This window comes from Solenopsis invicta, chromosome 3 (genome assembly GCF_016802725.1).
Source record: "Solenopsis invicta isolate M01_SB chromosome 3, UNIL_Sinv_3.0, whole genome shotgun sequence".
NCBI classification, from domain to species: domain Eukaryota; kingdom Metazoa; phylum Arthropoda; class Insecta; order Hymenoptera; family Formicidae; genus Solenopsis; species Solenopsis invicta.
The window spans coordinates 29017300-29034713 of record NC_052666.1 but is presented as its reverse complement, the minus strand read 5'-3'; the positions used below and the strand labels follow the sequence as shown (position 1 = coordinate 29034713).

Sequence of the window (17414 nt, the reverse complement as noted above, 5' to 3'; positions counted from 1 at the left end):
AAGATGCGTTGTAGGAAAATGGTTGTTATTAAATGTCAAGCTGCCGCTTGAGACAGAATCCAGTCTTGGGCGACGAGCACAATGGTGGGTCTCTGCATTAGAGAGAACATTACGCTATCCGCATACCTATATCCTTTGTGGTTGCGAATTAGCTGTATCTTATGCGCGACTCCCCTCTCTTCCGTCTGTAAAACGGTCCGCGCAAATCTAGGCTGAATACTAACTACCGTATGCGACGGTAACGAGCGTAAGTGACTTGGAGAAGATTCATAACTGAAACAGGGGCGAAAAGATGGGAAATACGTGAACGCGAGCGCTAGCGGAACTGCAGGGGATTTTGTTGCCGAATTATGAACTGCCAAGTAATTAATCACGCCAGTCTGTCACACGGTTAAGCTCGCTACGGTGGAAGAGAAGGAATTCGTCTTTTCAATCAAATCCATATAAAGCTGGTCTAGATACGCCAATCATGCGCGTATGAATGCACGAAATGGCTGAAATGTCAGGGAAACAAGCGAGCATTGTTGTGTACAAATGAAATTTTACAAACGAAATCAGGGTGAAAATAATGAATGAAGATTGAATATCACCTTTAACGAGCCATCAAGGGCTCACGTTGCTCGGTGATTGAATGAGAACTTTTACATAAAGTCGTGTTACAACTTTATTTCTACACACGTTATTTGTCAATTAACTCTTCGCCGAGCGGCAAATTTGGAACGGTTTTAACGCATTTAGCATTAATGTTGAATTAAACGGAGCACGCGTATATTGCTTTTTTTTTTTTTTTAAACTAGAGGCACTCGTTTATTTTGCTTTTATTCAACGTTCCGCGTTGCATATTTCGCGAGATCAAATTAGTCTTTTCCCAACGTTGATCGCGTGGAGAGCGGCAAGATAGTTCGAGTGCTTTCGATTAAACACGAAGGGAGAGAGGCTAAGAAGTGCATGGGAGAACGCGGGGAGACACGGTAAACGTTAACCAAATAAAAATCCCATCGATTGAGACGCGTTAACAGGCACGTATGTACGTACATATTTGCACACGTTCGTGTTTGCATTACGACTCAATCGTTGTTCCGCGATCGAAAGTTTACGGGCGAAGGGTGAGAGAGACGCTCGGGTGCCTGTCGGAACAGGTGTTAACACACATAACGGAAAGAGAGTCGCGTGGATGCGAGAGCGTAGGGGCGGGAGGGAGGGGAGAGAGAGAGGTAAACATACACGCAGCATCGATTTGGCTGGAGTCCCTGGCTCGCGATCGGCACGCCGTCCAATGCAGTTATGGGATTTATCCGCGGCCGGATTTGGCAGGCCGCGACCGGATTTCGCGTTGGACCCTCGCCACGTGGACTATAATGAGGATCACGACACTAACTGCTGCGAGAGATTTCGTCTCAAAGAGAAACGTCGTCGAGATGTTAGACGAGAGAGGTAACGTGGGAGGGCATTTGTCGCGTATAATTAAAGCAGCCGTCCATCTATTTATCTCATTCCACGATTTTCGTCTTATGCAAACGCGAGATGCACGCGCGGTGTACCGCTTGGCACGCAAAATAACTTGACGCAAACAAGTTCGGCCGCACTGTGACAATCGTGTTCGACCGAGAGATATCGAGGAAAAAAATGCTTGATGCGCTTCGCGAACTCACCGTCACTCTCGAAATGTTCGCGAAATCTCTTGGAATTCTTGCACGCCTATATGAATCGCACGCGTTCGAGTGTATTAAATAGATGATAATTACCTGGACATACAACGCTAGACAACACATATATCTCACAGTCCAAAGCTTACTTGACAGTTTATGCACCGCACTTCTCATCGAGCTGTCACGAGAGGCGAACGAAAACAATTCTTATCGTGAGATGTATGTCGTGAGATACATGAATCGATTGAGGTTTAAATACTGTTCCAGATTAAAGTCCGCACGCGAGAACCGTGCCCAGGTATGTAATTCACGTGAGTCACGATCCCGCAATTTGTTATAGCGCGTCATAATTAGGTAACGACAGGAAAGGGACTCTTACAAAATTTTCCTCGACGACGGCAGCGGCGGCGGCGGCGACGGCGACGCACGGCGGCGGCGGCGACGGCGACGCTGCTCCCAGCTTTTTCAAGGGGGCTTTCCAGAAGAGTTTCTCTCCGCCTTTACTTTTTACAAATCGCTGTACCTCGCGCCAATCTTTTTCCATGACTTTACAGTTTTTTCGTGGTATCTTAAATTCTTGAGGTGTCATCCCAAGTACGTGACCTCCGTGCTAATCCCCAAATAGCCGGTCCTCGAGGAAAATAGGGGGTGGGGTTGAGAGAAGGGGTGAAGCGCCTATAGAACGGTTATCCCTCGATATTGACAGTACTGCGTGACTCGGATCTCAATCAAGTTTCAACGACGTAACTGATTCGACTCACTCTCGATCATTCCGCACCTGTCCTTCGAACAGAGCCCTGAGTCGCATCGAGAGACTCAGTGGGAATCGCATAAATTAGTAGTCAACGAAAGCGCGGTAAAAGATAATGTCGGGCACATTCCAGTAGAGTATGTAAGCCACCAGAAATGCTGACTCACTAAAAGGGAGCTGTATTATTTTTGCCCTTAGATGGGCCGGCCATTGTCCGGGTAAACCTGTTTGTGCGAAGCATTGCGACAATTAGTGACATCAAGATGGTAAGTATATATAAACGCTAATAACACAATAAAACAAAGCCTTTTGAAACCGCAACTGGCCGCAACTCGCCGTTTCTTCTCTTGCCGACGCGATTAACCCCTTTCTTTATTTGTCTCTGTCACTTTGCAAAAACGCAGTAGGCGCAAAAGTAGGTTTAGGCGGTCTTGATCTCGAAGTCAAAGAGTGTGTTGGCGTGTGCGTGTGCGTGTGCGAGTGCGTGCGCGTGTATGTGTGCGAAAGGAAGAACGAAATCAGAGGGAAAGAGCGAAAATCCAGCAACCGGATGACGGCGCAGCGGCAGCGGCGGCAGCGACGAGACTACCTCGATACTACCTTGGAGAAAGACCAGGCAGGCTGGCAAATGCGGTAGCAACAACACATGCAACATATAGTAGTGAACAGCAACGTAGCAGAGTACCGGTCAGCAGCAGCAGCATCTTGTCCTCCTTCACCCACGCTCTTTTGCCCCCTAGTCCCTCATTGCCCTTTCGCCTCGCCTCGCCTCGCCTCGCCTCGCCTCGCCTCGCCTCGCCTCGCCTCGCCTCGCCTAGCCTAGCCTCGCCTCGCCTCGCCTCGCCTCGCCTCGCCTCGCCTTCGCCTCGCCTCGCCTCGTTGCTAGCCACCACCGCTAGCAGAGCCTCTTCTCGAAGGAACACCACATCCACACGGACCGACCACCGCTACTACCACCACATCACCACCACACTACCTTTGACCAAAGCGCCCGAGAAACCTCACCCCAGAAACTCTAGCACTTTATAGCATAGACGCAGGCATGTGGCATTCCAGCTTATATACATTTTGCGTATGTTAGTTACGTCGCATCGGACGGACGAAAGGAGTGGCCGAACGAAAGAGCAATACCCAAATCGGATTTGCGAGGATGCGGATGGGGAGAGAATCGAAGATATGGTCGCGCTCGGTAATACGCGTGATCGTACCTTGGACTCCCTCCCCGTCCGCACTTCCTAGCGAGCCTCCGACGTCACTGACCACAGGTCGTTAGTTTTTTTGCAGTCGCTCGCAACAGCCGCTCGGCCGCACGTTGATCTTTAACCATACCGCGTGCCTCAATCTAAGTAACGCTACCGAAGGGGAATTCCGTCCCAAAAGTAATCTTATTTCTCTCGGTCTCCCTCGTTATTGCGGAACGGAGCGGAGCGAAGCGGGTCGGGGCGGGGCGGCGAGCTATATCGAGTTCCGAGTTTGACACGTGGAACTTATAAAACGACGCGTCCCTCCACGAGGATTTTTCCAAGATAAGAGAGAAAAGAAAAAGGAGAAGCGCGCGCGCGCGCGCACAGGGGCTATATAAAAGGATATTCCTTAAGAAATCTGTCAGACTCTTGTATTGTTCGGAAAACTCCTCGCAATGCTCACAGTGGGAAAACACTCAACGCGATTTCGCGAAGGGACGATCGGCCGGCCCGTTGCACCCTGTCGAGAGAGAGAGAGAGAGAGAGAGAGAGAGAGAGAGAGAGAGAGTGCAAAGCAAAACTTGTGTTTCACAATGGATAATGAGATTACACGTACCAGTGCGGCCGCTCGGGCCACACACGGAAATGCACGTCGAGAAGTTACATCGGGGAGAGTGCGTTTCTGTACTCCCGTTCGTTCGGTATACGCGAAGCGAACGTGCTAGGTTTACCTAAGGGTCGGAAAGGCCTCTTCGTGTTCGACCTCTTCTCCGCGTAAAAGCTCACGCTGCGAGCACCACCGCGAGTACCAGATCAAAGAGCGATTTCACGAAGGGACGATCGATCGGTCTGGAGTATCATATATATACAGGGCACTGCGAAACGCTTGACTTAAAAATTTGATGGCGATCATCGATAGATTCGAGGAGCGAGAGCATTATTTATTCCTCGGGATAGTCGAGGTATAAACCTGTCTAAAGATAGTAGAGTCTCTTCATCTCGATGTATTAATAAATTAAATAACGAAATTATATTGGTTCTATGCTGTACTTATATGTCACAGATCGACCGATTGTGTGTGCGCGCGTCTTACGAAAATTCGCAAACGTACTCTGCAGTACACGACGTAAATAATTAAATTTCAAATGTCAGCGTCGCTCTCCCTCTGTAGCGGAAAGCTGTATATTCCCCCGTTTCTTTCTTGCGCAAAGAATACGTTGCTTACGGTCAGAGTACAAGCGAGTCGATCCACTTTATGCCAATTGCTTTTCGACAAGAGAGAATTTATCACGAAAACTTGGGGACACTTAAATTCTACTCTGGTTTCGAAACTTTGCCTTCCAACAACACGAGTATTGATACCGTTCGATACTTTCGCAGGTGATAACCGAGGGAAAGTTTCTACAATGACGAAAGTCTTGCAGAAAGATCTCCTTGCAACTAATTAAATGTGTATTGTAAAAGTATATAGATTACATTCGCCATTTTATACAATTGCAATTACATTTTGACAATATCGGATTGAATAAACACTCTTTTACTTTATAGAACAAATACTTACTTTTTTTTTCTGCGCACTGTAAATAATTGTCTCATCGTCTCCGTTTAAGGATATTTAAATAGAAAGGATATTTAAATAGAAGAAAATATAAATTTTTTATTCGCGTCGATAATCGCATTTACGCGATTCGATTTTATGGATGTTAAAAATAGTGTCTTTCGTCGGAATACGATTTTTTTTTTTTAAGCAAGGATTCGTTCTTGCCCCACGGCTGATCTCTGCAAAGACGCCTTGAACTTGTAGGCTTTCGTGCTTCCGGAACGAGGAGGTCGGATTATTCGTAACATTTCCCTCTTTGCGCGTTTCACGTGACGAGATCACGGATTTAAAACATTTTAAAAGTAGGTCGAGGTGATAATCGACGACGACGATGACGATGACGATGACGACGATGACTACGACGGCGACGATGAGCACTGCGTGTCCGACGTCTTGTCCTGGTTCATGTAGGGCGGAATGGTACGCAAACACTCTGTATGGCTCAGGACGATACGGCTGGCACGTTTATGCTGCTACGGACAGAGTTGCTAGATTTCCTACGATGATGACATAACAAGAGAGAGAGAGAGAGAGAGAGGGGGGGGGAGAGAGAATGCATCCGCCGATCGTGTGATGCTGACACCAACGCTCGCCAACGTTTAAACGCGGTTAAACCACTGATAATGACGACACCACCGCGAGTTGCTATAATCGCTCTTCCGATAGCTGTCGATTGCCCGCCGGCCGTTTTGCTGACAGTCCACAGATCTGATTGGAATAAGACGCGGTTCAATCTTCATAAAATTAGTTGGGTCGATATAGAGATCCGCGATACGCGGATTAAAATTGGGACGGTCAACTTATTAATCTGTGACATAGATTCTATATCGTTCTGAATAATTCTGATATCTAAAATCTGACGGGTGCAGCTGTCGAACGAGAGCGTTTCGATAGGTGATACGGCGATGAGAATAGCTCTCTCTCCGCGAAGAGACTTACATTATTCTCGGAATAATTTAGAAATCGAAAGGGCACCGCGCGCGCGTCGCCCACCTAGAAAATAAATCAATTGCCAACCGATTGAAATATTTAGGCTTGCAGATCGCGTGTTATTCCACCTTTCTTGTGAAGCAACGGTCGTACATTTTCCACGCTGTATGTGTGTGCGTGTGCGTGTGTGTGTGTGTGTTTGTGTGTGTGTGTGTGTGTGTGTGTGTGTGCATGTGTGACGCCGATGTTTCAACGTGGCGTCAATTTCTAATCTATCGTCAAACGTGGCGTAACTTCGGCGACGATTGACGCGCGAAGGCGTTCAACGTCTCGACGTGTTGACGCACGTTGCGACGGAGTTCGCTATCCGAAACAATGCACCTTCCGAGCATGTCGAAACCTCACGTTCCGTGACCGCGCGACGTTGGACGCGCGTCATGTATTCGCATTTTTTGTGCGTAAACTCGTTCAAAGGGCGGCCGCGGTCGTCCCGCTTTGACACTAATCGGACCGTGATGGCAACATGGAAATTTCGTTCGATAATAACGCGCCGGAGTCGCAAACAGGGGCGGCACTCTCCAAGTTTTCTGCCGTTCCGAGCAAAGAAATCCCGGCGAGCCTCTCTCGCCTCTTCCATGGAGAAAGAAAGAGAGATATATATCTTTTTTTTTCCTTTCCACTTTTATTCGTGTCTAAGGCGCGCGTCAATTTTTTTCTTTCCCCTCCCCCCGAAGCTCTCTTCTTGGTTCGCGCGCACAAAAGAGAGACGATGCTCGAAACCGCCGTTCAAGCAAACGAAGTTCCAACTGTCCCTCGCGGCATGAATATTTTCATCGATTCTACATCTCTTTGCGATTTTGCTCTGTGTACGTTCGTTCTGTATAGAGTATATTTCGAGATTTTTGTGCTTCAGGGAGTTTTGGGTTGAAGAAAAAGGCAGGCAAAAAATTCATTCCTGCAAATATACGCGGATGCTACATATCCTAAAAGTACATGATATCGTGCGAATATATGTACGATATTACGATATTGTACGAATATTCGTACGATATTAGGAATATTGTAGAATATCTGTACCGATATCTTGTACCGTTGGGGTGAAATCCGCGCACTTTGTCGGATCGCGGAGTTCCTGATTCGCCCCCGAGATCGGCTTAAATTCGACGCTACCGTGAGAGGCACGTCGTCAGATATGTCCCGGCGACGACGACGGCGGCGGCGGTGGCGGCGGTTGTCATCGATTTTTCATCGCGTTTCCGCTTATCCGATCTTTCATATTTCAACTCGCTCGATTGTATGCCGGCGCGCACAATTTATTTAGCTTCCGTTGATCCGTATCTCGTCGATTCGCGTCGTTCGTCCCGCGTGTATCGATTATTCCCGACACCGGCTATTACCTTCGGGAACGCGCGGGTGTTCCGTGCGAGTAAACAAGCGGGTGTACGAGAGAATTCGTTTCGCGGTATCGCGCGACCGATATATTTCGCGCAGCAGGAGGATTCTACGAAATTCACGGAATAGAGAGCGCGCTCGACGACGTTCCTTCCTCCCCGCGCATCGTAATGCATTATTTCCGCGGTCGCAATTTCTCAATGAGCGACGACGAGACTTTTTCGTTCCCGCGGATAAATATCCCCGTGGTAAAACGATTCGAGGAAAGCCATTCGACCGCACACGGTCATGAAACGAAGAAAACGCGTATACTATATAAGGAAGGTGGAGATTTTCCGCGATCTACGGATCGCGTTTCCCCACCTGAATTTACTGCTGAACACGAATTTCTCTCCATGCGATCGAACGTAGCTCGCCAAACGCCAAGGCTAAACGCGATTCAATCGGATGAGACTTGAATGGACGAATTAGAAGCGGAGCGCTTCTAGCAGCGTTTATCTTCGCGTTACGTTGAGGGATGTATATGAGAAAAACGATCATGAAACGCGAAACGGGTTAGTAAAACAGTGCTTTACACTCAAGGCGAAGTTTACTGCCGCATTTTAAGATCACGGTTAAACGCTTTCCCTATATCGGGGCGGCGTAACGTTTTAACGATGATAAACGCGTCGAAACGCCCGTCGGGCGTTAAATCCGATTCCGATTCGTTCGTACGTGTGGCACACACAGGGGACAAGGAGAGATGGCAACGGATAAATTGAAAGGATGGGGCTGAGCGACGTTTGGAAGATCGCTGGACAGATAAACGAGACTGTCGCACGCGCCATGACAAATCCTAAAAATTTCAGAACAGATATAAGATGTCCCGAATATATAAGGTACATTAAGCACATCTCACAACTCATCGTCAATCGCAGGTGGTTCAGAAGGAGACCTATGAATTTCATCATACCACACACACGCACACATCTCTACCTCTCGATGTATCTGACTGCTGCTCAGCGATTGATTAATTTTATTTGTTCTGTTTGCCATGTTAGATGGGCCCGCGGTTGTCCGCGTCAACATATTTGTTCGAAGTATCTCAAAAATAGATGACGTTACTATGGTAAGTTGAAAAAGAATGCAACGCCCCGTGATCACAGACACACACATGTGCCTTTTTTATATATTATATTATATATATATTATATATATATATATATATATATATACACAAGTAAACAATACAATTATCTAATGCTGGGTGTTTCGTTACCACGTATCACAGTCAGCGCATATAGCCTGTGAAGAAGCTGTCTACTATACGTCGACGTAACGCACGACGACGACACGCGTTGTTAACGCGTTCCTCGGCCACGCGCGTCGAATGCCGCGTGCGCTGCGGAGGTGTATAACGATTACATTACCGATACCAAATCACGATACACAGGAAAATCCCATCGTTATCTGCGGATATCCTAACGACCTATTCTCGGGATTTTTTTCTTTTTTTCTTTTTTTTTTCGTAATGATAATTCGATATGTGTAATGTAGAAAAGTCTTCAGCCCTTGGACAAATTCTTGTTCTTCACGCGCACGTACACACCGATTTAGGAGTGTCTATTCTGTAACCTTAACGATGTCGTTGCAGCGTCGTTGCGCAGGTTTTTTTGTATTGCGTAATAGCTGCGCAACGATATGCCATAACGACATTATTAAGGTTTCAGAGAAGGTTCCTTAATTCGAAATTAGATTCTAGATTTCTCTCGTCAAATCGACGATGAAGATGACGGTGAAGATTTCGCGAAGGAAAACTCGACTCCGCGTTCGTCGATAGAGTATCCTCCGGACACCGATGGGAAACGCCTGTGCACACTACACGTTAATTTACTTGTTACCATTAAGTCGCTGTATAGTATCCTTCTAATGCCCTTTTTGATCTCACGATGTATAGACGACACATTTTTCAATCTACTTCTTTGTGTCTCTCTTCTCCTCGTGCTAAACAACAATACACCCGTTGCATATCTTGAGGTCCGCTCTCGTGGCTCTTTTGTATCTCCACTTACCGTCATGTTCTCTACGTTAAGCAAGTATCTATTCTGTATGTCTATGAATGAGTTGAGACTTACGAATAGCACGACGCGCGCTCACTTTACCGCCTTCGCCCGCTGGCGCTGATCGATATCGAATCAGCTGTACTAAAACGCATGGCGAAGACGCGTTTCTGCATCCTCGCAAAATTTAGATTGTATGAGAATGAGAGGAATGACGAAGGAATGCGACGCTAATTCACACGTGGCCAGTCGCGCGACAAATGAGATAACTGCATTATGCGCGAAAGAAATCGTCGTTACTTTTATTAACGAGCGCGTTAATGAGCTGCAGCCGAGCGAAGAAAACGCGAAGATTGTAAAACGAAGTAAATTGCAACGCCCGAGGCAATCACGTGTATAATTGTGTAAAAATTAAATAATAACAAAAATAATCCATGAATTTCCATTTTAATACAGCTGTCACTAACTTAATTATGCACGAAAATTATATTTCCATACATTAAATTGCTCCGGGAGAGCTGTTTTTCTTGTTCCGGCGCAATCTCATTCCCCGCGACAGTCCGGATTCGGTCCGGTGTCTTTCTCGCGATTTTTTTTTTCCTCCTCTATATATATCTACTTAGCGTCGTGCTGTGCGTAATTATGAGATTCCATTAGAGTATATAGTATCGCTCTCACCCGCTATTGTGTGGTAGATGATTTGATGGAGTTTCATCTCTTTTTGACTTGTTTCGATTATGTTTATCCGCGTTGAGTCTTTAATGCCAAACATACATATACACGCTGCCTCGCAAAATACAGCAGACACACACATACACAACATGTACACCCACACACGTCGTTTTTTCTATATCTTTCTAGATTTCTCTCTCTCTCTCTCTCTCTCTTTCATTCTTTTGTTTATACTTTTTCGTTTATTCGCGCATATAATTCTTTTTTCCTTCTCTTTTTCTCTTTTTCTCTTTTTTTCGCAGTATTATAATGACACACTTTGACTATTTTATTTATTAGATATACGTACGTACCTACATGCGCAATGTAATACTATGTATATCTCATATAATAGAAGACACTTGCCTACACATGTACATACATTATCAGATGTACCGTTGACTTATTCTTTAATTCTTTACTGCACCGTGCGACAACACACTCGCTAAGGCATTCTCGTGCTGCTACATCTCTGCGGTAGTGTGCAACCCTTTTTATCTCATTCTTGGTAATGACTTTTTTTTTTCTATAATTGCTATAACAGAAAACATTAACCGTTGTACCTGTACGCCGTACCAGTTAAGCTAACCTAACTATATGAAAATTAAACATTTACATGCGATATCCGAGGAAACGATCTTGGTAAAAGAAAAAAAATGTGGTCCCTTGTAATCGTTGCGGAAATGACTCGAAGGCGCAAGTCACGTCGGCGGTGTAATCGCCGGCGCGTATCAACGACTAATGCAATTTAATTGCGAGGATAAATTTTTCAACGGCCGCATTGCGCGCGAGCCGAGAGATTTACATTCGGGACACGCTTCATTTCTCTCCGTTTTCGTGCCGAGTATATGCAGGTGCGGGGCTCTCTCGTCTACCATTTATCAGGGGGAGAGTAGGGCAGGATGCCGTAATACGTAATATACTTTTTTTTTTATCGAGCACAACGCGAAACTTGGATTAAAAAAAAATCAGAATTATAAATGTAAATACACCTGCGATTAAACCTGATGGATTTTTTTCTGCCGGTTAACTTTTTCAAGATATCTTTGCGTCGCGTATGCATTTTCGCTTTACGGCTAAACGTCGGAGCAAGTGACGATTTAGCCGCGGTGTACTTTTAGAAGCAATGCGACGCACGTTTAGCAAATACGCTCATTTAGCAGAAAATAGCCCGGGGTTTGCTGCGGCGCGACGCGTCGTCGTTCTTCGGAAACGGTGGCGACGACGACGGCGACGACGAGACAGAACAGAGGGATTAACCGCGAATTGCCAATTGCGACGACGACGTCGGTCGCGGAGGCAGTGCAATTAGACAGGCCTGGTACCAATTAATTATACACGGGTCTGGTGACGACGCGAAAGGCGACTTTGTCGTTTGGGGGTTCTCGTTATAGAGCTCCAATTTCCAGCGCGCGTTTTCACCGAAGCGAGCCGCACTTTGAGTCGCATTCGTTTACCGATCGATCTCCGTGATTAACCCACCGCCGTTTGCAGACCGCCGTTTAAATATTCACGCGCTAAGTGCGAGAAAAGATGATGACATTAAGAATTTATCGGGCATGACGAGGTGTGTAATATGGGTGTGGGTGTGTGGGCGTGTGGATGTGTGTGTGTGTGTGTGTGTGTGTGTGTCTACCATAATTTATTTAGCAGTCGATATCCGCAACATGCATTACTGAAGAAGGTAGCTCCGCTAGTTCGATTTGCGAAAATACACGCGCTACAGTGTTAATATATTTATTTTATTGGAAACTTGTGTACACACGACGTAACGGCGACACTCTGTAAGAATTCAATTACGATAACGGTGCGAATAACAGTGATATCCTCCGTAGGAGCTTTAAAATGAGCAGCTTTGAAATTTCTCAGCTACGTGAACCGATGCTGTGTCGACGCGTGCTCGTTTTCCCGCCGACGACGTGGTGTTGGGTTAATCGCGATAGCTCTCAGATCCGCATCTCGTTGGTTAAGCATGGCCATCTCTTTATCAGGGGTACTCGGATGTTGTCGCTCTTGAAGCTCACTTCATCGGCGCCAATGTTCTTACCATTTATCGCGTGGAATAGATATTAGATGACGCGATAGAGAAGACAGAAGATAGAGAGAGAGAGAGGAAGAGATGGAAAGTATTTGAGAGAGAGAACCTGGTTGAAGAATAGAAAAAAAAAGAGACTCTTTGAATATAATGAGAGGACTAATTTTATACGTACGTGTATAATTAGACGATATAAGCGCATAAATATCTATGACAACCACGTCGAGAGACAGAAATACAAGAATCAATTCAGTTGTAGCACTGAGTGGGATCGTGCTTCTGATTTTCTTATCATATTTTTGTTATTTCAACAGCATTGTCATAAATATTTACGCACTTATTTCCACGCACTAACTCTAATTGGCTTTTATCTCCCTGCTGCAAGGAAACATAGAACTTTGCGATATTACTATCGCAAGCGACAGTAGAATTATTCTTGGAAGTCTATTACATTGAGTTTGACTGCATTTAATTGTTTACAAGCGCCAGCAAGAAGATTAACTCAATCCTTTAATATGACTTTAAAGTAGCGCGCTGCATCTTCCCCTTTATGTTAATTTCTCTATGCTATAAACTGCAATTTACGTTTCAGAACGTGTACCTGTAGGAAAGAAGTACGCGGGAGAGAGAAATCTACCTTTTACGTGTCATTGATCAGTTTTTCGCGAGGAGAGGAAAAAAAAAGTAAAGCGGTAGTTGACGGTCGCGCGCGAATTCGTTCGAAATACAGAAACGTTCGTTCTCCAGCAATCCACGAATTGTCGCACGACTGTCCAGTAAGCCTCACACTGGAGCGGCAATATCCGAAGGCCCGCCCGCTTATTATTAGATCACGAGAGTTTAATGCAACTGCAATGCGCCGATTAGCGACACAAAACATTTCCTAATCTGCTCGGCGTTTAATAAAGTCCGCGGGTCAGAAGTACGCTTCGACCTTGGACGAATATTTCGGAGAGTAAGAAGAGAGATTTACCGATTTATCACGATTAAAAATGTGTAGCAATTTCTCATAAATCGTTTGCTCGATATTTAATATTTCCTCTTTCTCTTTATGACAGAATAAAATAATATATATATATATATATCGTTTGCTCGATATTTAATATTTCCTCTTTCTCTTTATGACAGAATAAAATAATATATATATATATATATCGTGCCTTGAGCCTGAAATGTCCTGAACGCGCGGACTTATTGTTACGAGAGTTTCGCTGCGATACAGATCCTCCGTGAAATCGTCACGCTTTTTCTGAAATAAACGTTAATGAACGTGGGATCGACGTGGGTTCGCGACTTTTCAACAGTTCGTTAAAACCAGACGCTGCTTCGACAATCAGCGTTTAGCGAACGTTGACGGAGCGAAAAGAATTGCATTTCAGGGGTTGTCAAAGATTTAACGGACGTTCCGTTAAATCGATACGTTCTTTCTTTCATAATAGGTACGTCCACCTTTCCTTTACAAATGTCGCGCATATGCACGCTAAGCGTCTCCACCTACGCTAGATTCGCGCTCGCTTTATATATTTTTCCCTGACTTTTCAATTATCGAGCTTCTCTTTTCTCTTATTGATGACGAATACCGTTCGAATACCTTCGATTGAACCATTTACTTATTTCGCCATTTGTAAGCAAAAGCGATCAAATACGTGCGCTCTTTTACGCCGGAAGATTTGCCCTTTGTAAAAGGTTAAAGTTAAATTATTCATGATGCGCAAATTAAGAGAGACGCAAGGCACGATATGTTAACTTACGTAGCAGAAACTTGGTAATCGATATGAAAATACATGTATTTTATATTTCCATGTGCGAGACGAAAATGCAAAACAGGCCGGTAAACATTTTCGTCTGCCATTGCACTTTGCTCCTTCGCGATATCGATTAAATCACTGCCTTCGAGCCCGATGAAATATTAGCCCGCGAATTACCATTGCATTATTATTTTCCCGCTACCTGGCACAAAAAAGGCATGACATTGACAGTCACGGACAACGACGTCGCGATCGCGCGCAATTTTCGCCTCGCACAAAATAAAATCTATAAAAATATCTTGCGATCCGTACGGCATCTTATTTCGCTAATTATCGCGTTAACGCGACAACGACAGAGACAAACGAGCAACATGGCAATGGGATTCTAGGATTCTCTCCTAGGTGTTTCTAGTCCCCATGCCGCGCAACCGCGCCGAAGACGACAACGACGACGACGACGACGACGACGACGACGACGACGACGATGACAACGATGACAACAACAACGTCGGCGAAGGTGTGTATGCCGACTGCTCGCGCGTCCGGGAGCAGCGTCCAGCGAGAGAAGCGAGTGCTGCGCGAAAACGTGACGATTAGGCACTCCTTCTGCGTCAGACGTCGACTCTCGATGGAAACAGCTGACCCTCGTCGGGCTCATTACGGAGGGCGGGAAGAAACGAAGGGGCGTCGAAGGGCGACTGTGATGGGATCACGATTAACTTTGATTAGCTCCGAGAAAGTTAGCTCCGAGAAAGCCCGCAGTAATTTTTTTCCTTAGTATCTTGGATGCCCGCGGAGCATCTGGATGTAGAATCTTCTCCTCTCTGTCGCCTTGCGTGCCTCATCTTTTCACATCTCGCATTTGCAACTAGTTTTGTTGCTCTTTCTCTCTTTCTCTTTTTCATTATAGGTTTCTTATTTTCCTTTCATTTCGCTTTGCTCATTACACCTTTTCGCGTATCTCGAACGGAACGTTCGGGATATATTTTGACTGTTATTCAGCTTCTTTTAAAGTTCAGCCAACCCACGGTGTCTGTATATATACCGAGATTACACGTGAAGCGACAGCCGAGGCATTTTACATTCGGTGTATTACGCGTAGGCAGCCAACGGCACGTACGCACATCGACTTTATTCCTTACCTGTATTCTTATGGGATTATTTACACTTGGCGAAGCGCGCACGGATCAATAATCGTCGCTTTTAACGCCTGGGTATTACTCCATTTTCGCGATACAAAGCTCCCGCAAGAAATCGCACAGCAATAGGATACTGTCATCCGCAAATCCAAATCTATCTAGCTCCAACATTAGCTCGCAAGACAAGTTCTTCTTTCGTTCTCTTTCTCGTAGTAGACCCGTAGCTTTCATACGACCCACTTAGTTATTTGCGTGGGTTTATTAATTGGGCTGCGGGAGAAGGAGAAGCTAAATGTACGCTCGCTAAATCTCGCTGCAGTATAGTTCGCCCCATCGCATCACCCCATGCCATTTAAATGTCGTAGCGCGTAGCGCGTTTATTTAAATTTTTATATCGACCTCACGCGGTATCTGCATATATCCAAGCTCATCTCCAAACTCTTGCGCTTTTTTTATACGACACATATTGGACCGCGTAACGAGATACGCGTTCTGTGCCTCGCGGCAAGGTAATGGAAGGTGGATGGTAGTGGTGGTGGCGGTGACGGTGGTGGTCCTCTTCTCTCGGAGGACAGGACCGTTTTCAACCTGATTAAAAACTGAAATAAAGCGAAGTTTCAAATGTCATTCGTAAAAATTAATTGTCGGAGAACGAGAGTGCACGTCACGGGAATGGCACTTTATCGAGAATTTTATTTCGGTTATAACGATTTTTCAAATGTACACGGAGTATATTGTGCGGTTCATCGTGATTTTATCGCGGGGCACAGAAGTGCGTGGTGAACAACGCTCTCTATCGTTTTGTCCATTCGCTCGGATGCGTATCGCACGATCGGCGGAATTGGCGATCGATTCATTGACGCGTGCGACACGTGCGTTCGAGAGAATCGATGTCTCAGAATCATCTTATCACGAACACCCCCCCCTGTCATACTCCCGCGTCTCCTTTCCCTCCCTCCCTTCCTTCCCCTCTCCCCCTTTACCTCCTCTCATTCATCTATGAGATCCACCCACACCGCAAACTGTATTTATCCCGGTAAATTAAAAAATGAAAGCGAAAGCAAATTTTTTTGAAGGAAAAAAAAATAATAAGAAAAGAAAAAACAAAAAGCCAGCGATCCTCGGTTCACGGCGACCGATTTAATTAATCGATTTCTTTTGTTCTGTTCCGGTCGACGTGTTAGATGGCCCGACACATGTGAAGGTCAACATCTTTCTCCGCTCTATCAGCAAAATAGATGATTATAATATGGTGAGTGCAATATACAAGTAATCATCAACAAGGCCTACAGTCTGTTGTATATCCTCACATATTGTGTACAATTATATTAAAACGTCACGTGTATATGATGCCGTAAGATTTGCACTTCTTTGTACTTGTATCTGTATTACGTGTATATGTATACGTATATATGCATATATATATTACCTCAGTCTCGTCCCGCGCGCGTGACATCATCTCTGCACACGTACATACTTATATACATATATATGCATACTCTCTCGTGCGTCGTGCTGACAGTGGATGTGTGCTAATCAAGTCGCACCTCGTTGATTTTTCTCGATGTCATTGACTGTCATGTTACGTCTATATACATATATTATAGAGGGCGTCTCGGCTTTGTCGTGTCCCAGAATCGATGCACACGGAGTCTTTGGACGATTCCAGGAGTCGGTCTCTCCTACAGAGGAAAGGGAGAAGGAAGGGGAGAAACGATTGGCGTGTGTCGCGTGTCGTTTAAATCTTAATGCGAGCTCTCCGTGTTGCAAGCGGTGGATATATATATATATATATATATATATATATATATATATATATATATATATATATACATACATGTATATACGGCTTGCACATGGAAAAGCAATCTAATTCGAGATACATGCGAACGTACGATGTTGAAGATTAATGAGGAGGCAATGAGCTTTCGCTAAGGAAAAATCGACTTTGGATTGACCAAAGAGAGTCCGTGGTGCTTAGGCGGGGCGGGGACACGGTGAAGCCGTCGCGCCTGCGACGTACGATCGGTAATCTGTCTGTTGCTCTACTGATCGTACGAACATTCGATTTTGACTGTACGTTGCAACCACGTCTTGTGCCTTGTTGGAACCTTTGCTATAGAGACTGTGACCGACATGTGCCCGCGAGAGCGGCGAAGTACGATCGCAGGCACGGGCGCTCGCACGCGTTCGCAATCCAATTCAAAATGCGTTCCGAGACACGTTGCAGGGCCTC

General features: G+C 45.4%; 1 protein-coding gene across 16 annotated transcripts in view; it reads left to right on the top strand.

Moving 5' to 3' along the window:
* Positions 1-17414, top strand: part of LOC105199392 (glutamate-gated chloride channel) — a 73060-nt gene that overhangs the window by 40914 nt on the left and 14732 nt on the right. For 5 of the 16 annotated variants that reach the window (XM_011166482.3, XM_026133872.2, XM_011166484.3 and 2 more), the window contains exon 4: positions 8547-8614. The exons of 3 other annotated variants lie outside the window; for them this stretch is intronic. In XM_011166482.3, coding sequence (XP_011164784.1) covers positions 8547-8614 — 68 coding nt within the window. Of the gene's footprint in view, positions 1-1011; positions 1140-2598; positions 2667-8546; positions 8615-16362; positions 16431-17414 lie in introns of those variants that run through there. 8 more of the 16 variants (XM_026133875.2, XM_039446591.1, XM_011166480.3 and 5 more) reach the window with 4 other exon arrangements.